Here is a 19096-nt window from a genome sequence, read left to right on the forward strand (position 1 = left end):
GCCCCTCTCCCGTTGGGGTCTGCAGCCCATCGGGCCCCTGAGGGCACCCGGATCTTGTCCAAGGTGCTGAAAGCAGCTTCCTCTCCACGGACCTGGGTGCTGAATCCTCCCTATCTGAACGGATGGTCATTTGCATGAAGTCTGGGCACCAGCCTGGCCTCACCACCGTGGTGATATTTATGTCTCATTGAAAACCAGCAGTTGACTCATTAACCCTCAGAAAACACTAGCTCCCTCTTTAAAGATAAGAGCTGCATGTGGTAAGATGGCATATTTTGCAGTGAATAGAAAACCAGGTCAATTGATTTTTGCTAAAATACCTGATGGCCTGCCTTAAGTGGGATTTACTTACATAAATGGAGAGTTTATGTGACATAAATCCAACAGGTCCCCATAAATTTTTGGAGTTTTCCACTGATAATTCTCTTTGGACTGCAGAAAAACTTACGACCTCACTGAAAGGTCATTTAATTGGGCTTTATGTCAGTAAAAGAGCTGTTAAAAATTGTAGTGTTCAGTGTTGACTTCTGTAGGTATCTCAGAAAGCGGGGCTGGCAAAGGTCTTGAGCAGTCATCCTGTTTTCCTCTGCCCAGACTCCCAAATGAAACCAAATTACCAGGTACATTCCTGACAAATCTTTTCCTAATGAGCTCTAAAAATCCCATGTGATAAAGGCTCTACAACCTCCCCAGGCAAGTGAATCTATTGCTTTGCTATCCTTACAGTTCAAAATTATTTCTAATGTCTAACCTAGCTCTCCCTTGCTGCCAAAAATCACCGTAATTTAATTTACTAATGGACACAGTTGGTAAGTGTATACTTTTTATTCTGAAATTACTCCTTGTCTGGCATGAACTTTACTTTGAGGTGATATTAAGATCAGATAAGTGAACTGTGGGATGTTTCTTTTCACACAGATGAAATAAGGGAAAGACATTTGTTAACATTTGTTAAACACCAGGGCCTGCTTCCTCTTCTGTTAGTCCTTCCAGTGCAGCAGAGCTGTCACTGTGAAGTCATATCTGATCTGCTGCAAACACTGTCAAAACTTTTCTGTTTTACAGCTACACTGAGTGGTGCTTGTTGTCAACAGTTTTCAGTGAAAAGAGCTGATCTCACACCCTGCTAAAGTAAACTCTTCAATAATTTAAGAAAAGATGCTCATAAAATATCCCATTTTTTGTTTATTGCAGTTCATTATTTGCAGGCTGCAGTCTTTAGTGTCTTCTCATTTCTTCTGGTGTAACTTCAGTGCAGTTAATGGTGTCTCCTCAGTGCAGTAGCTGACAGGACTGAACGGTGCTGATTTCAACACTTGATTTCTCATCTGTTCAGTGCCAGCTAACAAACACTGCTAATGGAATAGTCCAGCAGCTGCTAATTGGCTGCCAAAGCTTGTTGTTCTGATCCTGAAACTCAGAAGCTTTCAGCTGTGAACATGTCTCTATTGTTTGTCTGTGCAGCAGACTGGCAGTATCTCTGCTAGTAAAGTAGAAGGGGACAAGGTGCAGGTCTGGGTACTGCTGAATTGGTAACATGATCCCAGGAACAGCTTTGACCCATGTGGACTCGTGTGGACTAGCAGCTTTCAGTGCAGGGTTAGCCCACAGGAGGGACTTTGGGCACTTTGAACTTGGCCACCTTGTTTTGGAGGTGAAAGTGAGTGCAGCTGTGAGGATACAAGGTGTGCTGTGCCACTTCTCCACAGGACCCGGGAATTGTTCTCAGGCTGTTGTATTCACCCCTACAATTCTGCTTACAGGGACAACTCACAGGCTGAAACTCACAGATATATTATATATTTGTACAGTATCACAAAGAGTACAACCCACTTAGGTGTTCTGGGGCAGCAGCAGGAGAGAACTTGCACTTCTGCAAGTGGTGCAGTGCAGCCGAAGTTAGAAGGCAGTGCTGCAAGGAGGTGTTGGCAAGGCAAGAGAATAAATCAACTTCATGAGAAAGTCGTAGCAGTGAGATCACCACAGAAAAGGCTGGGAGTTGTTGATTTAGGTGCTGGTCTTTTTAAAACAACAGTCCTCTTTTAATGGCAGGAAATCTGCATCTTGGCTGTTGGTGATCTTAGGCTTATATGAGATTCTGTGGGTATCATCCTCTCGAGCTAGAGAATCCACCCATTGAATAAGACAACACTGTATTTTTTTATAATCCACATACCAGTATTATTTTCATACAAATGTCCATCCTTTCGGGGATCATTTTCCATCACTGCAGTCTTTCTTGCCTAGTCAACCGCTCTATGACCAGATCCATTAACTTTAATCTAGAATCTATGACTTGTGTCAAAGATGGAAGGGCCTCACCCTTTTTTTTGACAGCCTTGGAAATTCCTAGACCTCTGTTACTAGAGTACAACTTTGAAATCTGGTTAGAGATTCGGGGATTTCATTACCTCTGCAGTGTCTGCAGGCTTTCCAGTCCCATTTTAGGCTCTGCTACTGATACTGTACAGATTATACATGGCTTTTATTGCTGCTACGGGTATTCCTGGCAGATTTCTTCTCAGGTCTGCTGAATAGTAGGTGCCACTTAGAAAAAAAGCAGAAAATATTTCCTCTATGTGTGCAACATCCCACTGGAGAGAGGAGTTAGGCCACCTAATCTGAAGGAGGTAGGTATGTTGGTTATGCTCTGCTTCACCCTTCATCGTTGCCTTCAAAGAGCTTCTCAGAAATCTGGTTTGTTGCCAGCAGAAGCTGCCTAAACACATACCCTATTGTTTTTATATTAAGTCATTCATATGTAAGTATTACAAATTTGAGGGTGCACCAGTGCTGTAGACAGGAGAATTTTTGACTTTGACTGTTTTCATAAAGCCAAAGTGGGTCTAAGATGTGATAGCCTCCCCAGGTGGAAAACAGTCTGATGGCCTCACTGTTGGCCATCTGTTTGGGAGTAGTCATGGGCACAGGGAGTAGACAGATTTCACCTGAGAGTGGTTTCCAAAAGTAGTAAACTATGCAGAGATGGATAAATGTGTGAAAAATTGCAGTGTGGATGTTGTACCTGAAATTAAAATAAGGTAGATAAGTTTGCTTGCTAGCATCTGAAACCACAGGCTCTGGGCAGAGCCAGGTTCCCAGCAAGAGCTGTTGAAGCTAAAGGGAATGGGAGAAAGGCATGAAAGGCAGTGGCAGGACTAAGGACATGACCATATTTGTCTTCAGTTGAACAGACCATCAACACTTCAGCATGCGTAGGAGGAAGGATCCACCTCTGGCTCTTGGTGGAAAATAGCAGGTAGGAGAAAAGGACCCCAATGAGTGGAGAAAACGCAGGTAATTTATGAGGACTGACAGGTCCCAACACACTCAGTTACTCAGTTTTACGCCTCTGGTCACACTTCCTTCAGAGTGGCTGAGCCCTGGAGAGTGATATGTTACCAAAACAGCAAGGAGATCAAGGCCCTTGGGGTACTCTTAGCCACAAACAGAAAATCTCTGAATGCCTCCCTACCACAGAGGCTTTAGCCCTCTAGGCATTCACAGAAAAGTCAGTGGAAAGAGTGAATGAATGAGTGAGGTGGCAAAAACTGTTCAGCAGAGCAGAAATTAAGACTGCCATGGTCAGAGCTGGGAAGGAGTTCAAGGCTTGAAAATTCCTCCTGCTGACTCACTCAAGGCAATTCAAAGGCTTTCCCTGGCAAGTTCTGGTCACACATCCAGATTCTCAGCTTTCATTTAGAGAAGGAGTCAAGTTCTCACAGGGCTGAAGGAAGCAGCTCCCTTAGCTGTGGTACCCACAGTGAAGTGTCAGCCTCTCAACACTGCACAGCGTTGCTGGGTGCAAAGGGATCACCAGCTCCTCATTTTCAAAAGCTGCCGGTCAGAGCTGGCTGATCAGCAGCAGACCTGACAATCATCATACCAGTTGCATGGAGCTTTTGAGGAAAACTCCAGAAGCAGCAAAGGAGAACTCCAGAAGAAGCAACAGCTCACAGCCTGGAGCTGTTCACAGGAGCATGGGATGGAATGAATACAGCTCACCAAAACCACATCCACAGTGATGGTACTGGTCTTGTCCCAGTATATTGCAGTAAGAGTATTCCTCTCCACTGGCTGTGAAGAGATCCACAGGGGACTGGGCAGTGCATGTCAGATGTGAATACTTGTATTGCCTGTATGAGTCCTACCTGCATGTTTAAAGCTAAAAGAAGAACAGTGAGGAAGCAGAAGTACCTTTCTCTACTTAAGAAAGTGGCAATAGACTCTTCGTGCCACAAACAGGGGCATATGAGAGGCAGAAGGAAAGAAAGCAGTCTCCAGAGCACCGATCCTCATCCTGGCCAGAGGCTAATTAGCAATGCATAGGGCCAGAGAAGCATGTAAGTGTAGTGTCTTAAGGGGTTTCCCAGTGCCTGTGTTTCTAGGCAGGTGAGAAGCTAACTTCTGCAGTGAACTCCCAATCAGTCCAATATTTTGCATAGTTTTAGGGCTCAGTTCTTCAGGTCATGGGTGACTACCAGATTCCCAGTGGTATATTCCAGTGGGTGGGCAGGCACATTGTTTAACCCTGCCTCTACTGAAGCATGGTGCACATTAACCCATTGTTGGTACCAGGCACTGTAAATGCCCCAGCTCTCTGAGCAACTGATGTGCATTCCAAGAAGAGTTCCTGCAGACTCTTCTCATGCACATATTTTGCACTATCTATACATTATTTGTTTTATTCAATAGCAATTATTCTGCTCTTTCATTAAGAGTAACATTAAGATAAATGAGAGTTTGCTGTAATTAAAAGTTGTTAGTTAACCTACGTAAAAAGAATTTGCCTTACCTAGACAGAGCTTTTTGGCCCAAGCAATATGTTAAAACATGTTGACTGTATATTCCCATCAACACTTAAAACCAAGAGTGCACATTGCTATTTGGTTCCATAAACTAGTAAGGACACACTGGAAGATGATGTGCTGCTGGGTTTTAGGCTGGAGGAACTCTGGATACTAGGTCAGTCAATACAAGCCTGCTGAATTGTCCTCGATGCTGGGGACAGTAACTCAATTGCCTCCATAATTATCTTCTTTGGTAGCTTTTAGATCTGCATGATACCAACTGGGAATTCATTCCCCCTACCTGTGTTGAAAGCCTTAACTAAGATAATTAGGTATAATGTGAGCTAGTAACTAATAGAAAAATCTTGGGGTACAGGAATCACCCATTGTAGTTGCTGCTCTCTGTACCAAGGACTTTGGAAGACACAGTTAAAGCCTCAGGTTGAACTCTCATATTCAAAATTATTCTGCAAGCCTCCTTGTGTTCCAGCCTAGGGACTGCATCTTCATAGGTATCTCGCTAGTCAGGATTTTTAAAGTGTTTTGAGTCTTAATTCTACTCTTGCTTCTCATATGTCCCAATCCAAAGTAATTTGGATCAACTTTGGGTTTCTCAAAGAGGCAATGCTGTTAACAGCGCTGACAGTGTGAGATGAAAGGGAAGAGAGTTTGTGGATAGGCAGTATCTTCTACTAGACTAAGTTTTAAATGGGTTAATTTGGATTTCAGTTTTCTGACCTGCATTTTTCATGTCTTAAATACCAATCACTGACATATGCCTTCTTATGCTAAATCTTTTCTAACTATATTGCAAGAGATAAATTGATATTACTGCAATGTTTGAATTGCCATTTACATTTCCTTTTAAAGACCTCACTGTCTGTCTGGCAGCATTTTCAAGTACCTGACAACATTTTAGATCTGGTGTCTGGCTTCAGGTCTGTACTTCCTTTTGCCCATCTGCATAACGTGCTGGTAGCAAAATATGCAGTGTATTGCAGAGCACTATTAATTGTTATTAAACTTGGCTGTGCATTTGTCACATTCTAGTGATAATATTTAGAAAACACCTGACATGTTCAGTTTTTGAAGAAGGAAGGAATAGGTAATTTTGAAAGGGAGGGATATACCGCCTGAATTTCTGCATGCCATACCTGTGAATTTTATGGTACCTTGCTCAAGTCAAGATTTCTTATTTTATATGTGGAACTGCTGTAAGTGGCTGCAGATCTGGAGAAAAAGTCCAAGAATTCAGCTTTTGACTCTTGGGTTTGGACAGGTTTGTTACTCTTTAATGACTTGTATGCAGACAGCTATATTTGAGCAGCATGGAATATGCCTCTTTTTAGTTTACAACAAATTATTCTTTCAGGAATACAGCTTCAACCATTTTTTCTGTTGTTTTTGTTTTCAGTCCTACCTCCTGTACTCGTTCCAAGACACAGTGAGTTTAACCCTCACCTCAGCCTCCTTGCCAAGTTTCGAAACACTTCTCTGCACAGCGAGCCACTGATGCCGCACAATGCCACTTATCCGGATTCCTTCCAGCATCCTCCATGCACCCCTTTTCCATCATCCCCCAGCCACATGTTCTCCCAGTCGCCTAACAGCATCAGCTACCCCAACTCACCAGAAAGCTCTTCAGGACCAGGAAGTCCCTATCAGCTCACAGGTAAGAATGAGTTTTGACCCACCCTGACTGAGGCATTTGAGGGTCTTGCCAGGGCCTGGGGTCAGGTGACAATTCTGTGCTCCCCCCAGACTGTAGCTGCAGGTTGAACTGTTGGACAGAATGGACTTGGACTGTGATTTCTTGTGACTGTCTCTTGTATATTGTCTCTCAGTCCTTCTGACAGATGCTCAAGAGATTGAGAACTGTAGTCATCCTGCTCCTAGAAGTGCTTGGGTGAGATGTCATGATTACTGTGGGAGAAAAACTGAGGAGAGAAGCAGGTGTGCCAGGCTGCCTTCTGTCCAAAGCTGCCCATCCAAGCTTCTGGTACAATTCATGGAAAAGAGAACTTGCAAGACCTAAGTTAGGGACCTAGGATGATCAGGGTAGGAACCTTTAGAAATTCCATCAAGAGACAGGATAAAATGGGGAAATTGCTGTGCAGAAACTTTTTAAAGTTTATGGCAATCCCAGTGACGGTATAAATTTCAGAAAGTTAAGGTGTTTAACAATCTGGCCCAGCACTTGGAGAAGTCAGCAGGCAAGTTCCTGTGACTTTGGAACATGTTCCACAGTTCTGAGATTAGCAGGCTTATGTCACTCATATTGTTTGTGTTGTGAACTCCTGACTTAGTACAGCTCTAATTACCTGAAAAATTAATTGTTCTTTTTCTGCTAACACAACACAGCTAAGAGCTAGTTTTAATATCAAAACATGGTTCAGACTCACTTCAGTACTTTAAAATAGTTTCAGTTATGTCAGTTTTTTCACAAAGATGAATTCAGATCAGAATCTTGTAATTTAAGATTTTAGTGTCTCAACTATGAAGCATTTAAATTTGGGTCCTTAATGATACACCTATTTCATTTTAAGTGCAAGAAAGATGTTTATTTTACAAGGTGTTTGTAGCATTTGAACTTCCTTCTAAGCTGAATAATTTCAACACAGTGTGATGTTTTTCCTTCCCTCTTCATTCATTGAATGTGCCTTCATTCATTTCTTCTCTAGATCTGTGTTTCTGATTAAATCATATTTAGCAACACTGAAACATTTCATCAAGTAGTAAGACTTGTTTGTCTTCTCCAGTATTTTTCTTTCACCTCTGTGTAACTAAGCTGGATTCTGTGGAGCTCGTCCTGACAGGTAAATCAGGCCCATTCCAGCTGTGTAATGACTCTGACATGTGCATTTAACTGAACTTGGGACCTTGCAAAGCTACTTAATAATGGAAGTGGCTCAACCTGAGCTTCAGTATATCACAGCATACTGATAAGCGTAATTTGCCTATGTAACAATCAGGGATGGAATGCTATCTAAAGCAAACTGGAGTTACATCAAGAACCTTGAGAGGGATTGCTGTGACCAAATATAAGTGGCAACAACGCAGGTTTTAGCATCTCATGAAATTATCTATGCTCTCCCTGTAATCAGTGGAGGAAAACAGACACTCGTAGAATAAGATTCATTGCATCTTCTTGTATTTGTCCAATACACTGCGTCTGCAGGTTCCTGTTTTTGTTCAGTGGGTATAAGGAGACCTAAATGTGACTAGTTTAGTAGTAGACATTAAAAATGTCCATGTAACCACATGATTCTGTCATTATATTCCTTTCTGTAACTTATTTTCTCTTCCACTATTTCTTGATTTTGTTTTACTATTTCTTGTTGAAGGGTTATGTCATCTAAGTGTTAGAAATATCATATAGTGTATGAAATTTCTAGGTCCTGAACAGTCCTTAAATAGTCTAGAATAACGTGGCTTACTTGGAAGATTCAGTGGTTGTCTCATGAGACACTTCACAGTTATTCATGCTGGGTCAAGTTGCTCTGTTTTGAGGGCCAGCCAAAGACCCCAAACACAAGAGGGAGTTTTAGTCTGGAACCAAGTTAAACCCTCCTTAAAGAGTCCCTTGGTCCTGCAAGCTTGTATATGGCTATAATCTGCATATAAGGCCATTGAGTTTCTGTTCAAATGAGACACACTTTTAGTGCTCATTCGCTGAATGTTGACATTTTATAATATGAAAATGAAGTCCTTTTTAATTTGGCTTTCTAAAGCCTCTAGCCTTTCTGGATAATCCCCACTATAGAGTCACCTTCTGTTTTCTAGCTCATGTTGCTTTAAATGAAACATATCAGGAGCTGAGCAGTTGTGACTTGATACTTTTGCTCCCAATGTTTTTGTGACATCTATTACTCTTTGATAGGAGACTGAACAAACCAGGAGAGGGGCAGACCTCCTACCTTTGTAGGACAGAGGAGAAAAGAACAAATCCGGAGGAAGTTTTGCCAAGTCTTATTTCTATAGTTTTCCATAGGCTTTTTTTACAGATTATGGACAAAGAGAGCTGTCTCCCAGAGGATCAGATAAAGTCAACTTCTGCTCATAAATAATCCTCCTCAAGTTTTACATTAAAGAGAGGATTCTGGAAATAATGGATGTAACTGCGTTACCTTCTTAGGGGACCAACTGGTATTGACAGAGAACTTGATTTTACACAGGTCTAGGCCTGAGGCACTGTTGTGACAATCCTTCTCTCTTTCAAGCACTACATGTCCAACATGTCAGCTTTTCCTTCTCATCTTTGCTGAACATGCAATGGTCTTAATCTAGAGGCTGAAGGCAGGTCAGATTCAGATCTGTGCTTTTTCCAGTCTTCTCAGGCCAAACAATGCTGAAGCAGTAGAATATTCACCATGAAAAAAACCAGGAGGAATTTACCAACATACTGACTTAGGTGTCTTTCTTCCTTTCTTTTTCCTTCCTTTTTTCTTTCTTTCTGTAGTGGAAACTCCACCTCCGCCCTACCATGCAAGAGAACCTCCAGGAATCCACAGTGGACGGTCGATGGATGCAATAGCTGAAAGTCAGCTCGTGCTGTCTTTGCCCAATGGAGGTAAATCTGCCGATGGAGAAGCTGAAAGTAAATAACCATTTGTACTATTCTTTAAATAAAAACTGTTAAAAAAATTGTTATTTGCACAAGAAGATTTTGTGATTTGTAATAAAAAGTTTTTTAAAAAGGCAGTTTTGCAGTAAGGCTGTGTGCTAGACCCATCCATTAGCTAGCAGGAGAGGTTGATGCAATATTTCTATGGATTATGTGCAAAGTTACAGAGTTTAGACCTTATTTGCATCCATGGACTATTACAGTTAAAAAGCTGTTAATGAAAGCTAACACTGTTATCTACGTTGTAAAGATAAACATATCAAATCAAGGATGGTGGAGCAATTTAACACACAAAAGCAATATCAATATCAGAACTCATTTCTTTATCACCTTCAGCTCTAGGTTTCAAGTACTTTAAAGCCTTATGGTAGGGAGCTTTTTTCTGCCATCTTTGTATTAATGTTACATTACTGACTGGCTAGAAAAGAAAAGGACATGTTCTAGTGAACTACAAAGATATTTTGACAGAAGACTGAAGTCTGTCATAAGAATTCTGTAGTGAGAGAGGCATTAATGGTCAAAGAAAGGTCTGGGGTCCTGCTTGCACCCCTCAAAGCAACTTGCTGACCTCTCCAGCATGGCCTCTCTTACTTTTGAGCTAGTATTTTCTAGTACTGATGACCCCACCATTCAGAGCCCAATGCTTCAGAGTCTGAAGGGGAAATGGATTTCCTCTGCTGGCTTTTGCTTTGCCTGTCTGCTACTGCAAAGGAAAAATCACCATTTTTCTTTTAGTCCATCATATTGTGTTTCTAAAGAAATGTCATTTCTAGAATGAGGACTGAATGCTGCTTACATACACACGTTAAAAAAATATTGCCAGCCTTCTGAAACAGCGACAAGTGTTTGTGTAGCATGGAACTGGAGCAGAAGGCATGTGAGGGAATAGTGCTAATTACTGATGGGGACACAGAATGGCTGGATAATAACAAGTTATCAGACACCAATACTTTAAAATAAATTGTCAAGCTGGTTTAATCTCTTTATCACAGCCTACCATCCCTGATCACTATCCTAGTGAATATTAGTTGGAAGTTTATTAGAGGTTATGCACAGAGGTGCTCTGGGGGCAGGCGGGCTCACATGCCTGTGGTGAGCAGGCAGGATAAAGTTTCCTGCTAATTCAAATGACAAATGAGGCTCAGAGATTTTGTTACATTTTTGAGCCTTTCTCTGTCTCTGACTTGGAAAACTGGGCAGGGATGGATGCAAAAGAAGTGACCCTGCTAATATTTCTGCTTACAGTCTCACATGGAAGCAGAAATCCTGAAAGCGTGCAAAAATTGGAGTGATTTATTGCTTCTGGACTACAGAGTTTGGTATTAGGCTGAAGGCCTAATACCAAAAACTTGGCTCAGTTTTGACTTGCTTTGAGCCCATCTGTCATCCCTATCTCCTGCTGGTGTGCAGAGCAGATGTATCCCTTACTATTTTCGGTGTATACTTTGGGCCACAGTTCAGTGAGGAATGTCAGTGTGGTTGATTTAATACAGTGGAGTTTCCACTTCTAAGAAGTGGGGCTCCTCAGAGGCTTAGAGTTAAGCTGGTGCACCAACCCTTTGCATGTTTGGGACTTCAGTCATAAAATCAAGAAGCAATGGAAGCTGCTGTTGGGATAAAGTATGACATAAGTGACTGTTTAGATGAAGAGATCGGGGGCGTAGAGTGGGAGGGAATGAAAGAAAACAGAGAAAGATTGCTTAAAAAATATTGCTGAAACCTGAGCATCTGCTTAACATTATTTCCTACAGACTTTCGGCCTGTTTGTTATGAGGAACCCCAACACTGGTGCTCAGTTGCCTACTATGAACTCAACAACCGGGTAGGGGAGACATTCCAGGCCTCCTCTCGAAGTATCCTTATAGATGGATTTACAGATCCTTCAAATAACAAAAACAGGTTCTGCCTGGGTCTGCTCTCAAATGTAAACCGCAATTCTACTATAGAAAACACCAGGAGACACATAGGAAAAGGTAAGAGGAAATCCCCTCTCCTCAGGAATAATATTCAGAGCTCAGAAGATCCATGCATTGCATTACCAAGCCGTGCTGATTCGTCAGATGCGCTTGCTTTAAAATCAAACCTCTGACATTACTTCTGAAATAGAAGAAAAGCAGAGCATTCTTTTCTGACTGGGTAACAATCAGCAGAGTAACTCCTTATAAAGGCTATTTACTTGGCCAGCAAAGAGAAAAAATGTTGTTTATAGTTGTGTGTTCTAATTTAGCAGTATGTATTTTCATTTTATTTATTAGAGCTTCTGGCAACTGGGAATATTGCCATTGAAATGCCACTAAAAGGATAATTGCTGGTGCCTCAGGGCTGCTTCTCCTCCCACCAAATAACAAAGGGAGATGGATGAAACACTTAGTAGTTGAGTTACTTCGCTGAAGAACTCTGGTAGAATTGTTTTTGTATCTTTTCCCCCCTGCCCCCCTGCCAGTCCCTGTTTCGTCAGCTTTTCACTAGTAAAAGGAAGGTTTGTATTCTTCCACCAGTGGTTACTGGTGCATGCTCCACCTCTGGTGGCCATACACCCTCAGCATGCAATGTGACATGCTGCTGCTGCCGCCAAGGACGAGGAGACCACACCTGGACACTCCGTTCCAGCTCCCCAGGGCTCTGCAGGGTCTGACATTCTCCCAGAACTTACTGTTGTTTGTGGTGGTGAGTCAGAAGCCCTGTGCCAGCCACTTCTCCATGCAGATGAAGCTTTGCCTGTTCTGGTAGATCCAGTCTAGACTCATTATCTTGCCAACCCAAGCCTCTCACCAGTAGCTGCCTGGGAATGCATTTCCCACTGGGCTAATTAACTCTAATTGTTCCACTCCTATTATCTTGTCAACCTCACTTCATTTCCCAGGCCTAGGGCAATATTTTAATTGGCTCTTGATAGTCTAGTGTTGAATGACTGAATAAGAAGAAGCTCTGAGACGAATGTGATACAGTTTTTGCAGACAGCAGTGAACCTGAGGGCTGGAGCAGGCAGTGTTGTGCTCAGCTCTTGCACTTCATCCCCCTCCCCACAAATGGAAACCCCCTATGTTGCAGATGCTACAAGTGTGTGCCATAGCAGTTCATTGTGCAGCTTGCAAACGTGTTGTACTTCTAGTTCTAACTTACTTAGAAAATTAAGCTTTACATCCTACCAGTGTAAGCTGTCAGAGAGGGATGTAGATCAAAGATGAGCTTGTCCCTGAAAGAAGAATGACAAAAGATCCCAGCTGTCATTTGGCGATGTTACAGCTTCTGACTTTCTGCCCCAAAAGACGAAGAGACAGAACAGAAATAAAGTTAGGTAAAATGCTAATGGTTTTCATCCATTTAAGTGTGAAGATCTGTCTTAATTCATTAAAAGTCTTTTAAAGTCCTACACTAGGAATGTGCCCGAGGGAAGGGACCAGGTTGCCCAGAGAAGAGCTTAATTTATCAGAGATCTTTAATTTTACTGCTCTTCCCTGTTTATGGAAATCCTAAAAAAAACATATACAAGTGGAGTACAAGTGGCATTAGTGCAGGCCTGCAGAAGAGTGCAGAGCAGCTCCAGAAGCATATAGTTCAAAGGCATGGTGGACAGATGAAAGCTGCTGAAATGGATACAATTGTCACATGTTAACACGGGAGAAAAAAGAGTGAGTAAACAAGATTAGCTCAGTAGGATAAGGATATGTGATTGAATTGTCATCTAGTGTATCAGCGTTAAACTGTTTCCTGGAAATGCCACATCAAAGCTAAAAACAAACCGGAACACAATGCAACATCTACGAGCAATTGGACCTGGTTCAGCAGTCAGACTTCAAGGACAAAAAAAGGAACTTTTGATCAATGTCAAAAAGATGTGGATGCTTGGAGACTGCTGAATTTTCAGTTTCTGCAGGGAGCAATGAAATACCACTAAAACATACGGACCTTTGATTTGGTTTTCTACAAACATGTATTTAGTTGCTTTTCTTTAGATTTCCTTTAGGATGCATTCCTCTGGTGAATGAATATTAGAATAATAGGAATACACACTGATTAGTGTTGTACTTATTACTTTTAAAAAGTTCACTAGTAAAAAACAATTTGTAACTTCTGCTTTCAGAAGTGACATTGATGTTTTTGTTATTGTAGCACAATGTTTGTCTTTCAATGCCTTTGAAAACATAATTTATTTTTTTTTTCAGAAAATGGGTTCCTTAATATTCTCTGAAATAACCCAGCCTTTAAAATTTTTCACCTTAACACCCCCTGTGGTGACCCTAAATCAGTAGCTACACCTGAAGATTTGAAATGTGGTGCACATTTATGTCCTTATTCTTCTCTCCCTACTCTCTGTTCTCACTTTATCAGATTATTTCAGAAAGCTATGTGGACTCCATCAAGGTACTTTCTGTCCTTCCCTTTTATCCATATCCATGGGAAGGAAGGTCAGGAGGTAACAGTTGCAGTGTGCAGCACCCACAGTGCCTGGTGCAGTTGGGGCTGGTGCTTTCCTGTGGCTGCTGTTCCCAGTGCAGTACCAGAGTGTGCTCCGAGCCACACCCCTGCCACTCTCAGCTCATTTCAGATCTTGTGGGTGCTCAGAAGTCAAGTGATGGCTTGAAGACAGACTTTAAGGTTCCCATTTGAGTCACCCTGGAAGACTATGGGAGAGTATATTTTTCCCAGATTATTTTCCCATTCAACCTGCTTTTGCCCTTGCAATTCCCACTTCTGTTTAGATGCTGGTTTTGTCCTAAGGATGTGCTGCTGCCCTTTGTTGTTATGACTGCAGAATGATGACCACGCTGGGACTATGTAACCAGTCTTTGTTTGTATGAAAGACACCAGGAATAAAACTTACTACAGCTGCATTATTAAACCACAGTTACCAGTAGCTTTGCAGGCAATCTACTGAGGCTCTGGGAACATTTCTGTGCGTTTGAAGGGCATACCTAGCATTAGAAAAGAGAATTTTATTTTTATTTAGTGGCAGTTTCTACAAAAACAAACTATTGAGTTCTTCCACCTCTCTTGGCCATGGGAAGGGTTCATATTCCCCTGATCTAGCCATGGGAAGGGTGACTGTCTGGGCATTTTCACAGCGTGACTTGGCCCCCTTCAGGTTGTGGTTTTGTGCTCACGTTCAAGCAGCCAGGGTCCCCATTGCCACACTTGCGCTAATGAAGATCTCACAAGATCTCGCTGAAAATAAATTTTGGGTTGTTTGTTTTTAAATATATTAGCTGGTTCAGTTCCTCAGCCTGGACAGCAGCCCAATCCTCAGCTGTTGCTGCCAGCATGAAAGCAGGTGTGCCAGCAGGGGCAGGGAATGGGAGAGCCTTTTCAGCACCTGCACAGACTTCCGTGGCTTTAAGCTGGCTCTGAGCCTGCACTCTCTAGCAGATGGAGTGAATCATCTTGTCATAGTGCCTCTCTCCATCTATCAGCTACAGAAGGCATCTACACACTTGCTGTGTTACAGTGGTGATCCCCACCTTCAAGGCTGCTGAATTAGGCTAAGATAAATTCTCCCACCAATTCAGGTATGTTTTCATGCAAGCAGATATCCTTGGTGGATGAGTCTTTGCAGGGATAGAAGTGTTTCCACCTTAATTTCCCCAAGTCACTGTCAAAATCTGAGTTAGTAAGTCATTAGGACACTGAAAAGTTCAGAGGAAAATCAGTCATTTTCTTGCTAAAGGTTGCTTGGAACAGAATCTGATGAGTAAGTCACATCATGTAAATGCAAATACATAGTTCTGATGTGGCAGATAAAGCAAAATACAGAAAAGCTATTTTAAGTACACACCATGCTGTGTTTTAAATATATAACAGTAGGATCCTGTAGTAAAACAACAGCATGCAGTGAAGTGGGCCAGTGTGCATTTGCTTAACAGTGAAAATACATTTATCTGTGTAATGCAATAGTGATTTTTGAGTTCCTGGATAGTTTTGATGTTTAGGATATGGTTGACATGTGCTTGATATTTATGTATGTGTATTTTGTCATAAATAAAAGTAAAGCAATCTGCACTGAGAAACAAAGATCCTGGAAGGATCCTGGGTTTGTATACCCAAACCAGTAAAATAATTTATTACTGGCATAAAATGTGTTGTGAACAGTGGAGAAATAACTCATGTTATATTTTGTTTTTCAAGGTGTTCATCTTTACTATGTTGGTGGGGAGGTTTATGCCGAATGCGTCAGCGACAGCAGTATTTTTGTGCAAAGCCGCAACTGTAACTACCAGCATGGTTTCCACCCAGCCACGGTCTGCAAGATCCCCAGTGGCTGCAGCCTCAAGATCTTCAACAACCAGCTCTTTGCCCAGCTGCTTGCCCAGTCAGTCAATCACGGTTTCGAAGTGGTGTATGAGCTGACCAAGATGTGTACTATTCGAATGAGCTTTGTTAAAGTAAGGATCCTTTGCTTTCTCTTGCATCCTTGCTAGCTTTGGTGTAAAACTAGATCCCATCAAATCTATTCCAAGGGAGGCTGTAGATACCCAACTTTTGAACAGCAATTCATACTGCCTGTTTTCCAGTATTGCCTTAAACTTACAGGTGCTCAAAATCAATGGCTTTTGTGGTTAACATGAAAATCTCTTAAGTTACAAATTTTAGATACTCAATAGGCTCTCTGTGGAAAATAGAGAATGCATAATAGTGTTCCCCTACTGGTTGTTCAGAAAGCTTAACTCAGAAGAGCTTGGCAACATGTAAATGTAGTAGCACATATCTTAGGCAGTTGTGATCTCTCCTGTTACTGATTTGCAATTGAGCTTGATAGAGCCATTGATCTGAAAAGAATGTCCTTATGTATTTAGGCTAATGTACAGTCTCACCAGTACCATAGACTGGTATATATTTTCTCAATCAAGAAACACTGTGTCCTTTTTCATCCCTGACTGAGTTTGCAGAGAATTGTTGTTTGGCATCTGCCTGATCCCTGACAAATATTGTCTTACTTTCTGTGATGACATTCACTCTGGCCAGCCACACAACCAGAAGGGCTTCTTGCAAGCAGAACAGAAAACCCAAAAGAAAATTTGACCTTACCCCTGTTATTTGGAAGAGACAGGAGGCCACCAAAGCCATTACTGTTCTAATGTCCTTCCTATCTGAATCTCACAGTCTGACTGCTCTGTGGGAAATCTATCAGTCTTTGTGGGATTTTCTCAAATTTCTGAATGGTCTTCCCACCAGAATGAGACCTCTCAACTCCTTTTAGTATTTAGGATTTATTTACATGCCTGTTGTGGCATTTAACCCCTAAAGAATGGCAAGTGTTTCAAGATAGTTCCCAGATGATGCTAGACCAGCTTGCTATAGTGCTGCTGGGGAGAGCTGGCAGCAATGTTCAGCCTGCAGACTAGAGCAGTTGCACCATTAGAAGCCTGTGGTCCTGCTAGGTACCATAAAAATGGCTTGAGTGTGTCTTTGCCTTTTTCTTGCAGATTTGTTTCTATACAAATGACTGAACTGAGATGATTGAATTCACATCTAAGATACCAAAAAGTGCTTGAGGCTCAAGTCCCGTTTCCTTAAGTTCTACAGAGCAAATGAATTGAGTCCTACATATCTTTCTGGTCTAACTTTTTCTAGCCATCCTTGGGGATCCATCTTCTGAAGTCTTCAAGAGCATTAAGAGTGCCCTGTAATCTCTCCCAAGAGTCCAAGCCAAAATCCCCATGCCCATGACCATGCTGTTGCTTTGTTCTTGGGAGGGAACTGATATCTTGTTCACATACAAGCATTAGGGCAAAAAAAGGAAGGCAAGAAACCCAACAAACAGCATTTTCTTTAATGGAAGGCATGAATGGGCATGCTGTTTGTAAAGGCAGTGTAGCCAGTTACGCAATGTTTTCATTATCTCAGTGATTCAGGGGCAGGCTCTTTGATGTGTTATCTACCTCCATGCCCAACACGGCAGCAGAAATGGTGGTGTTGATGCACTATATAATGCTGCTGCCATATTATCACCTTGCTTTGTTGAAATAATAGCAGCTATTATTGTGCCTCAGGCACCAGAAGACCAGTGCAAGGATGTATTTTGAACTCATTCCCATGACGTCTGGAAAATTGCTATGCAAATCTCATCTAGGCTCTTTCTTCCTGGCCTGCAAATACGCTTTCGTGTTTTCAGTCTTCCCAAAATATTTCCCTCCCAAGAAGTGAGCCCTCCTCTGCTCAGTCTGGGGTCAGGAGTGACTCTGGGTGTTGGGGATGCAGTGCCCAGAGGGGCCTGTTGTCTGTCAGAGCCACAGCCCAAGAGTGTGCAGGGCAGTGCAGTGGCTTCTCCACTGACTTGTGTCCAGTTACTGCTGGTCACCTACAGCCCAAGGGGCTGGATCCCACCAGTGCCTGAGCTACCAGCTGGGAGGCAGGGATTGGTAGGGACCAAGACATGAGAAACTTGCCAGGACTGTACCATCTTCTCGATGCAGGGCATGGGACAAAGAGAGGTGAAGGTCTTATCCCCTCTGATGCCCTTTGTGTGCCCATAGAACAGCTGAGACGAGCTCAAAATGTGGGTGTACTATCAGCATTAAGCCCTGCTGATAACCAAAGCAGGATGGCTCTTGCCACCTCTCCGCAGCTGAGGTAGCTGGAGCACAAAGGGAAGAGACCTCCAAGCTGAGGCCTGAAGCCGGAACAATCCCTCCCTCATTTCCTTGGGTCTTGGGGCTAAGTGGAACACACAGCAGATGTGAGAGCTCAGCACTCTGGGGCACGAAGCCTAGGCTGTTGCTCACAGGAGGTGGGAAGTGTTGGCAGGAGCAGCAGGACCCATGGGGGTACTGGTATCCTTTTCACACCATCTGTGGAAAATACCATTGCAGCTTTGAAAGTTGTACTCAATTTATTCCCTCATTAAGAGAACTCCAGCTCTGGGCTTCTCTCAGTCCTGGGGTGAAGAAGGCTACCTGCAACCCAAGAGTGATATACAGGGAACATCAGGGTCCTTGACCTCCTGGCATTTCCCCTGGGGTGCTCCAGCCAGAGACAGCATCACTGGGTGTGTTTGGGAGCTGCCAGCAGAGGGAGATGGCCAGCCGCCTGCCAGGCTCCCCCAAATCTGGCGCATTGGATTTGAATCCTGTAATTGCTGTTCCTCTGGATTTTCTGTCCTGCCTGTCTGCAAGGTGTGCCAGCTTCTCTGGCACTTGCTCTCTTGGCTGTGTATCTTCACTGCAGTTGAGTACTTGTGACTTCATCACCTCAGAAGTCTGACTGTGCTGGCAAACACATGTTTTCTGCAAACATTTAGAGAACATCTGTCTGAGGTTCTGTGAACGCAGGCTTTTTCTAGTCTGATAAATGCTCTGCAGTTCAGAAAAATGCTACCTGTTTGGAAGTACTCTTGGGGCTTTGGTGGGTCCATATCTTACTCTTCTGCTTTCTTCCCTCTTCTCTTCATTAGTTACCATGGGCTTTATCCAGACCACTTATGGTGACATCTTGTTTTAGTATTGATCTCAGTTTTCCAGCTATCATCTAAAGAAGTGGCTGCTCTGGCAGCCACAGTTGTCTGAGCTGCTCAGCACTCTAAAATTTTGGTGACTTTGGCAGCCATCAGTCTTAATATACCTCCATGTCCTTTTTTCATGACATACCGACCTGCCTGTCTGTCATAATGACAGGTATGACTCAGTGTCTGATCAGCATCCCACAAATGAAGATTTTCATCCGGTAGTGGGACCATGTTTTGCACATT

At 42.6% G+C, this 19096-nt stretch overlaps 1 protein-coding gene across 2 annotated transcripts in view; it reads left to right on the forward strand.

The window, feature by feature from the left end:
* SMAD9 (SMAD family member 9) overlaps positions 1 to 19096 on the forward strand; it is a 36704-nt gene that overhangs the window by 15089 nt on the left and 2519 nt on the right. The window contains exons 3-6 of one of the 2 annotated variants that reach the window (XM_015635836.2): positions 6205 to 6462; positions 9250 to 9387; positions 11166 to 11387; positions 15538 to 15794. In XM_015635836.2, coding sequence (XP_015491322.1) covers positions 6205 to 6462; positions 9250 to 9387; positions 11166 to 11387; positions 15538 to 15794 — 875 coding nt within the window. The remainder of the gene's footprint in view (positions 1 to 6204; positions 6463 to 9249; positions 9388 to 11165; positions 11388 to 15537; positions 15795 to 19096) is intronic. The other variant, XM_015635845.2, reaches the window with a different exon arrangement.

Source organism: Parus major, chromosome 1 (genome assembly GCF_001522545.3).
Source record: "Parus major isolate Abel chromosome 1, Parus_major1.1, whole genome shotgun sequence".
NCBI classification, from domain to species: domain Eukaryota; kingdom Metazoa; phylum Chordata; class Aves; order Passeriformes; family Paridae; genus Parus; species Parus major.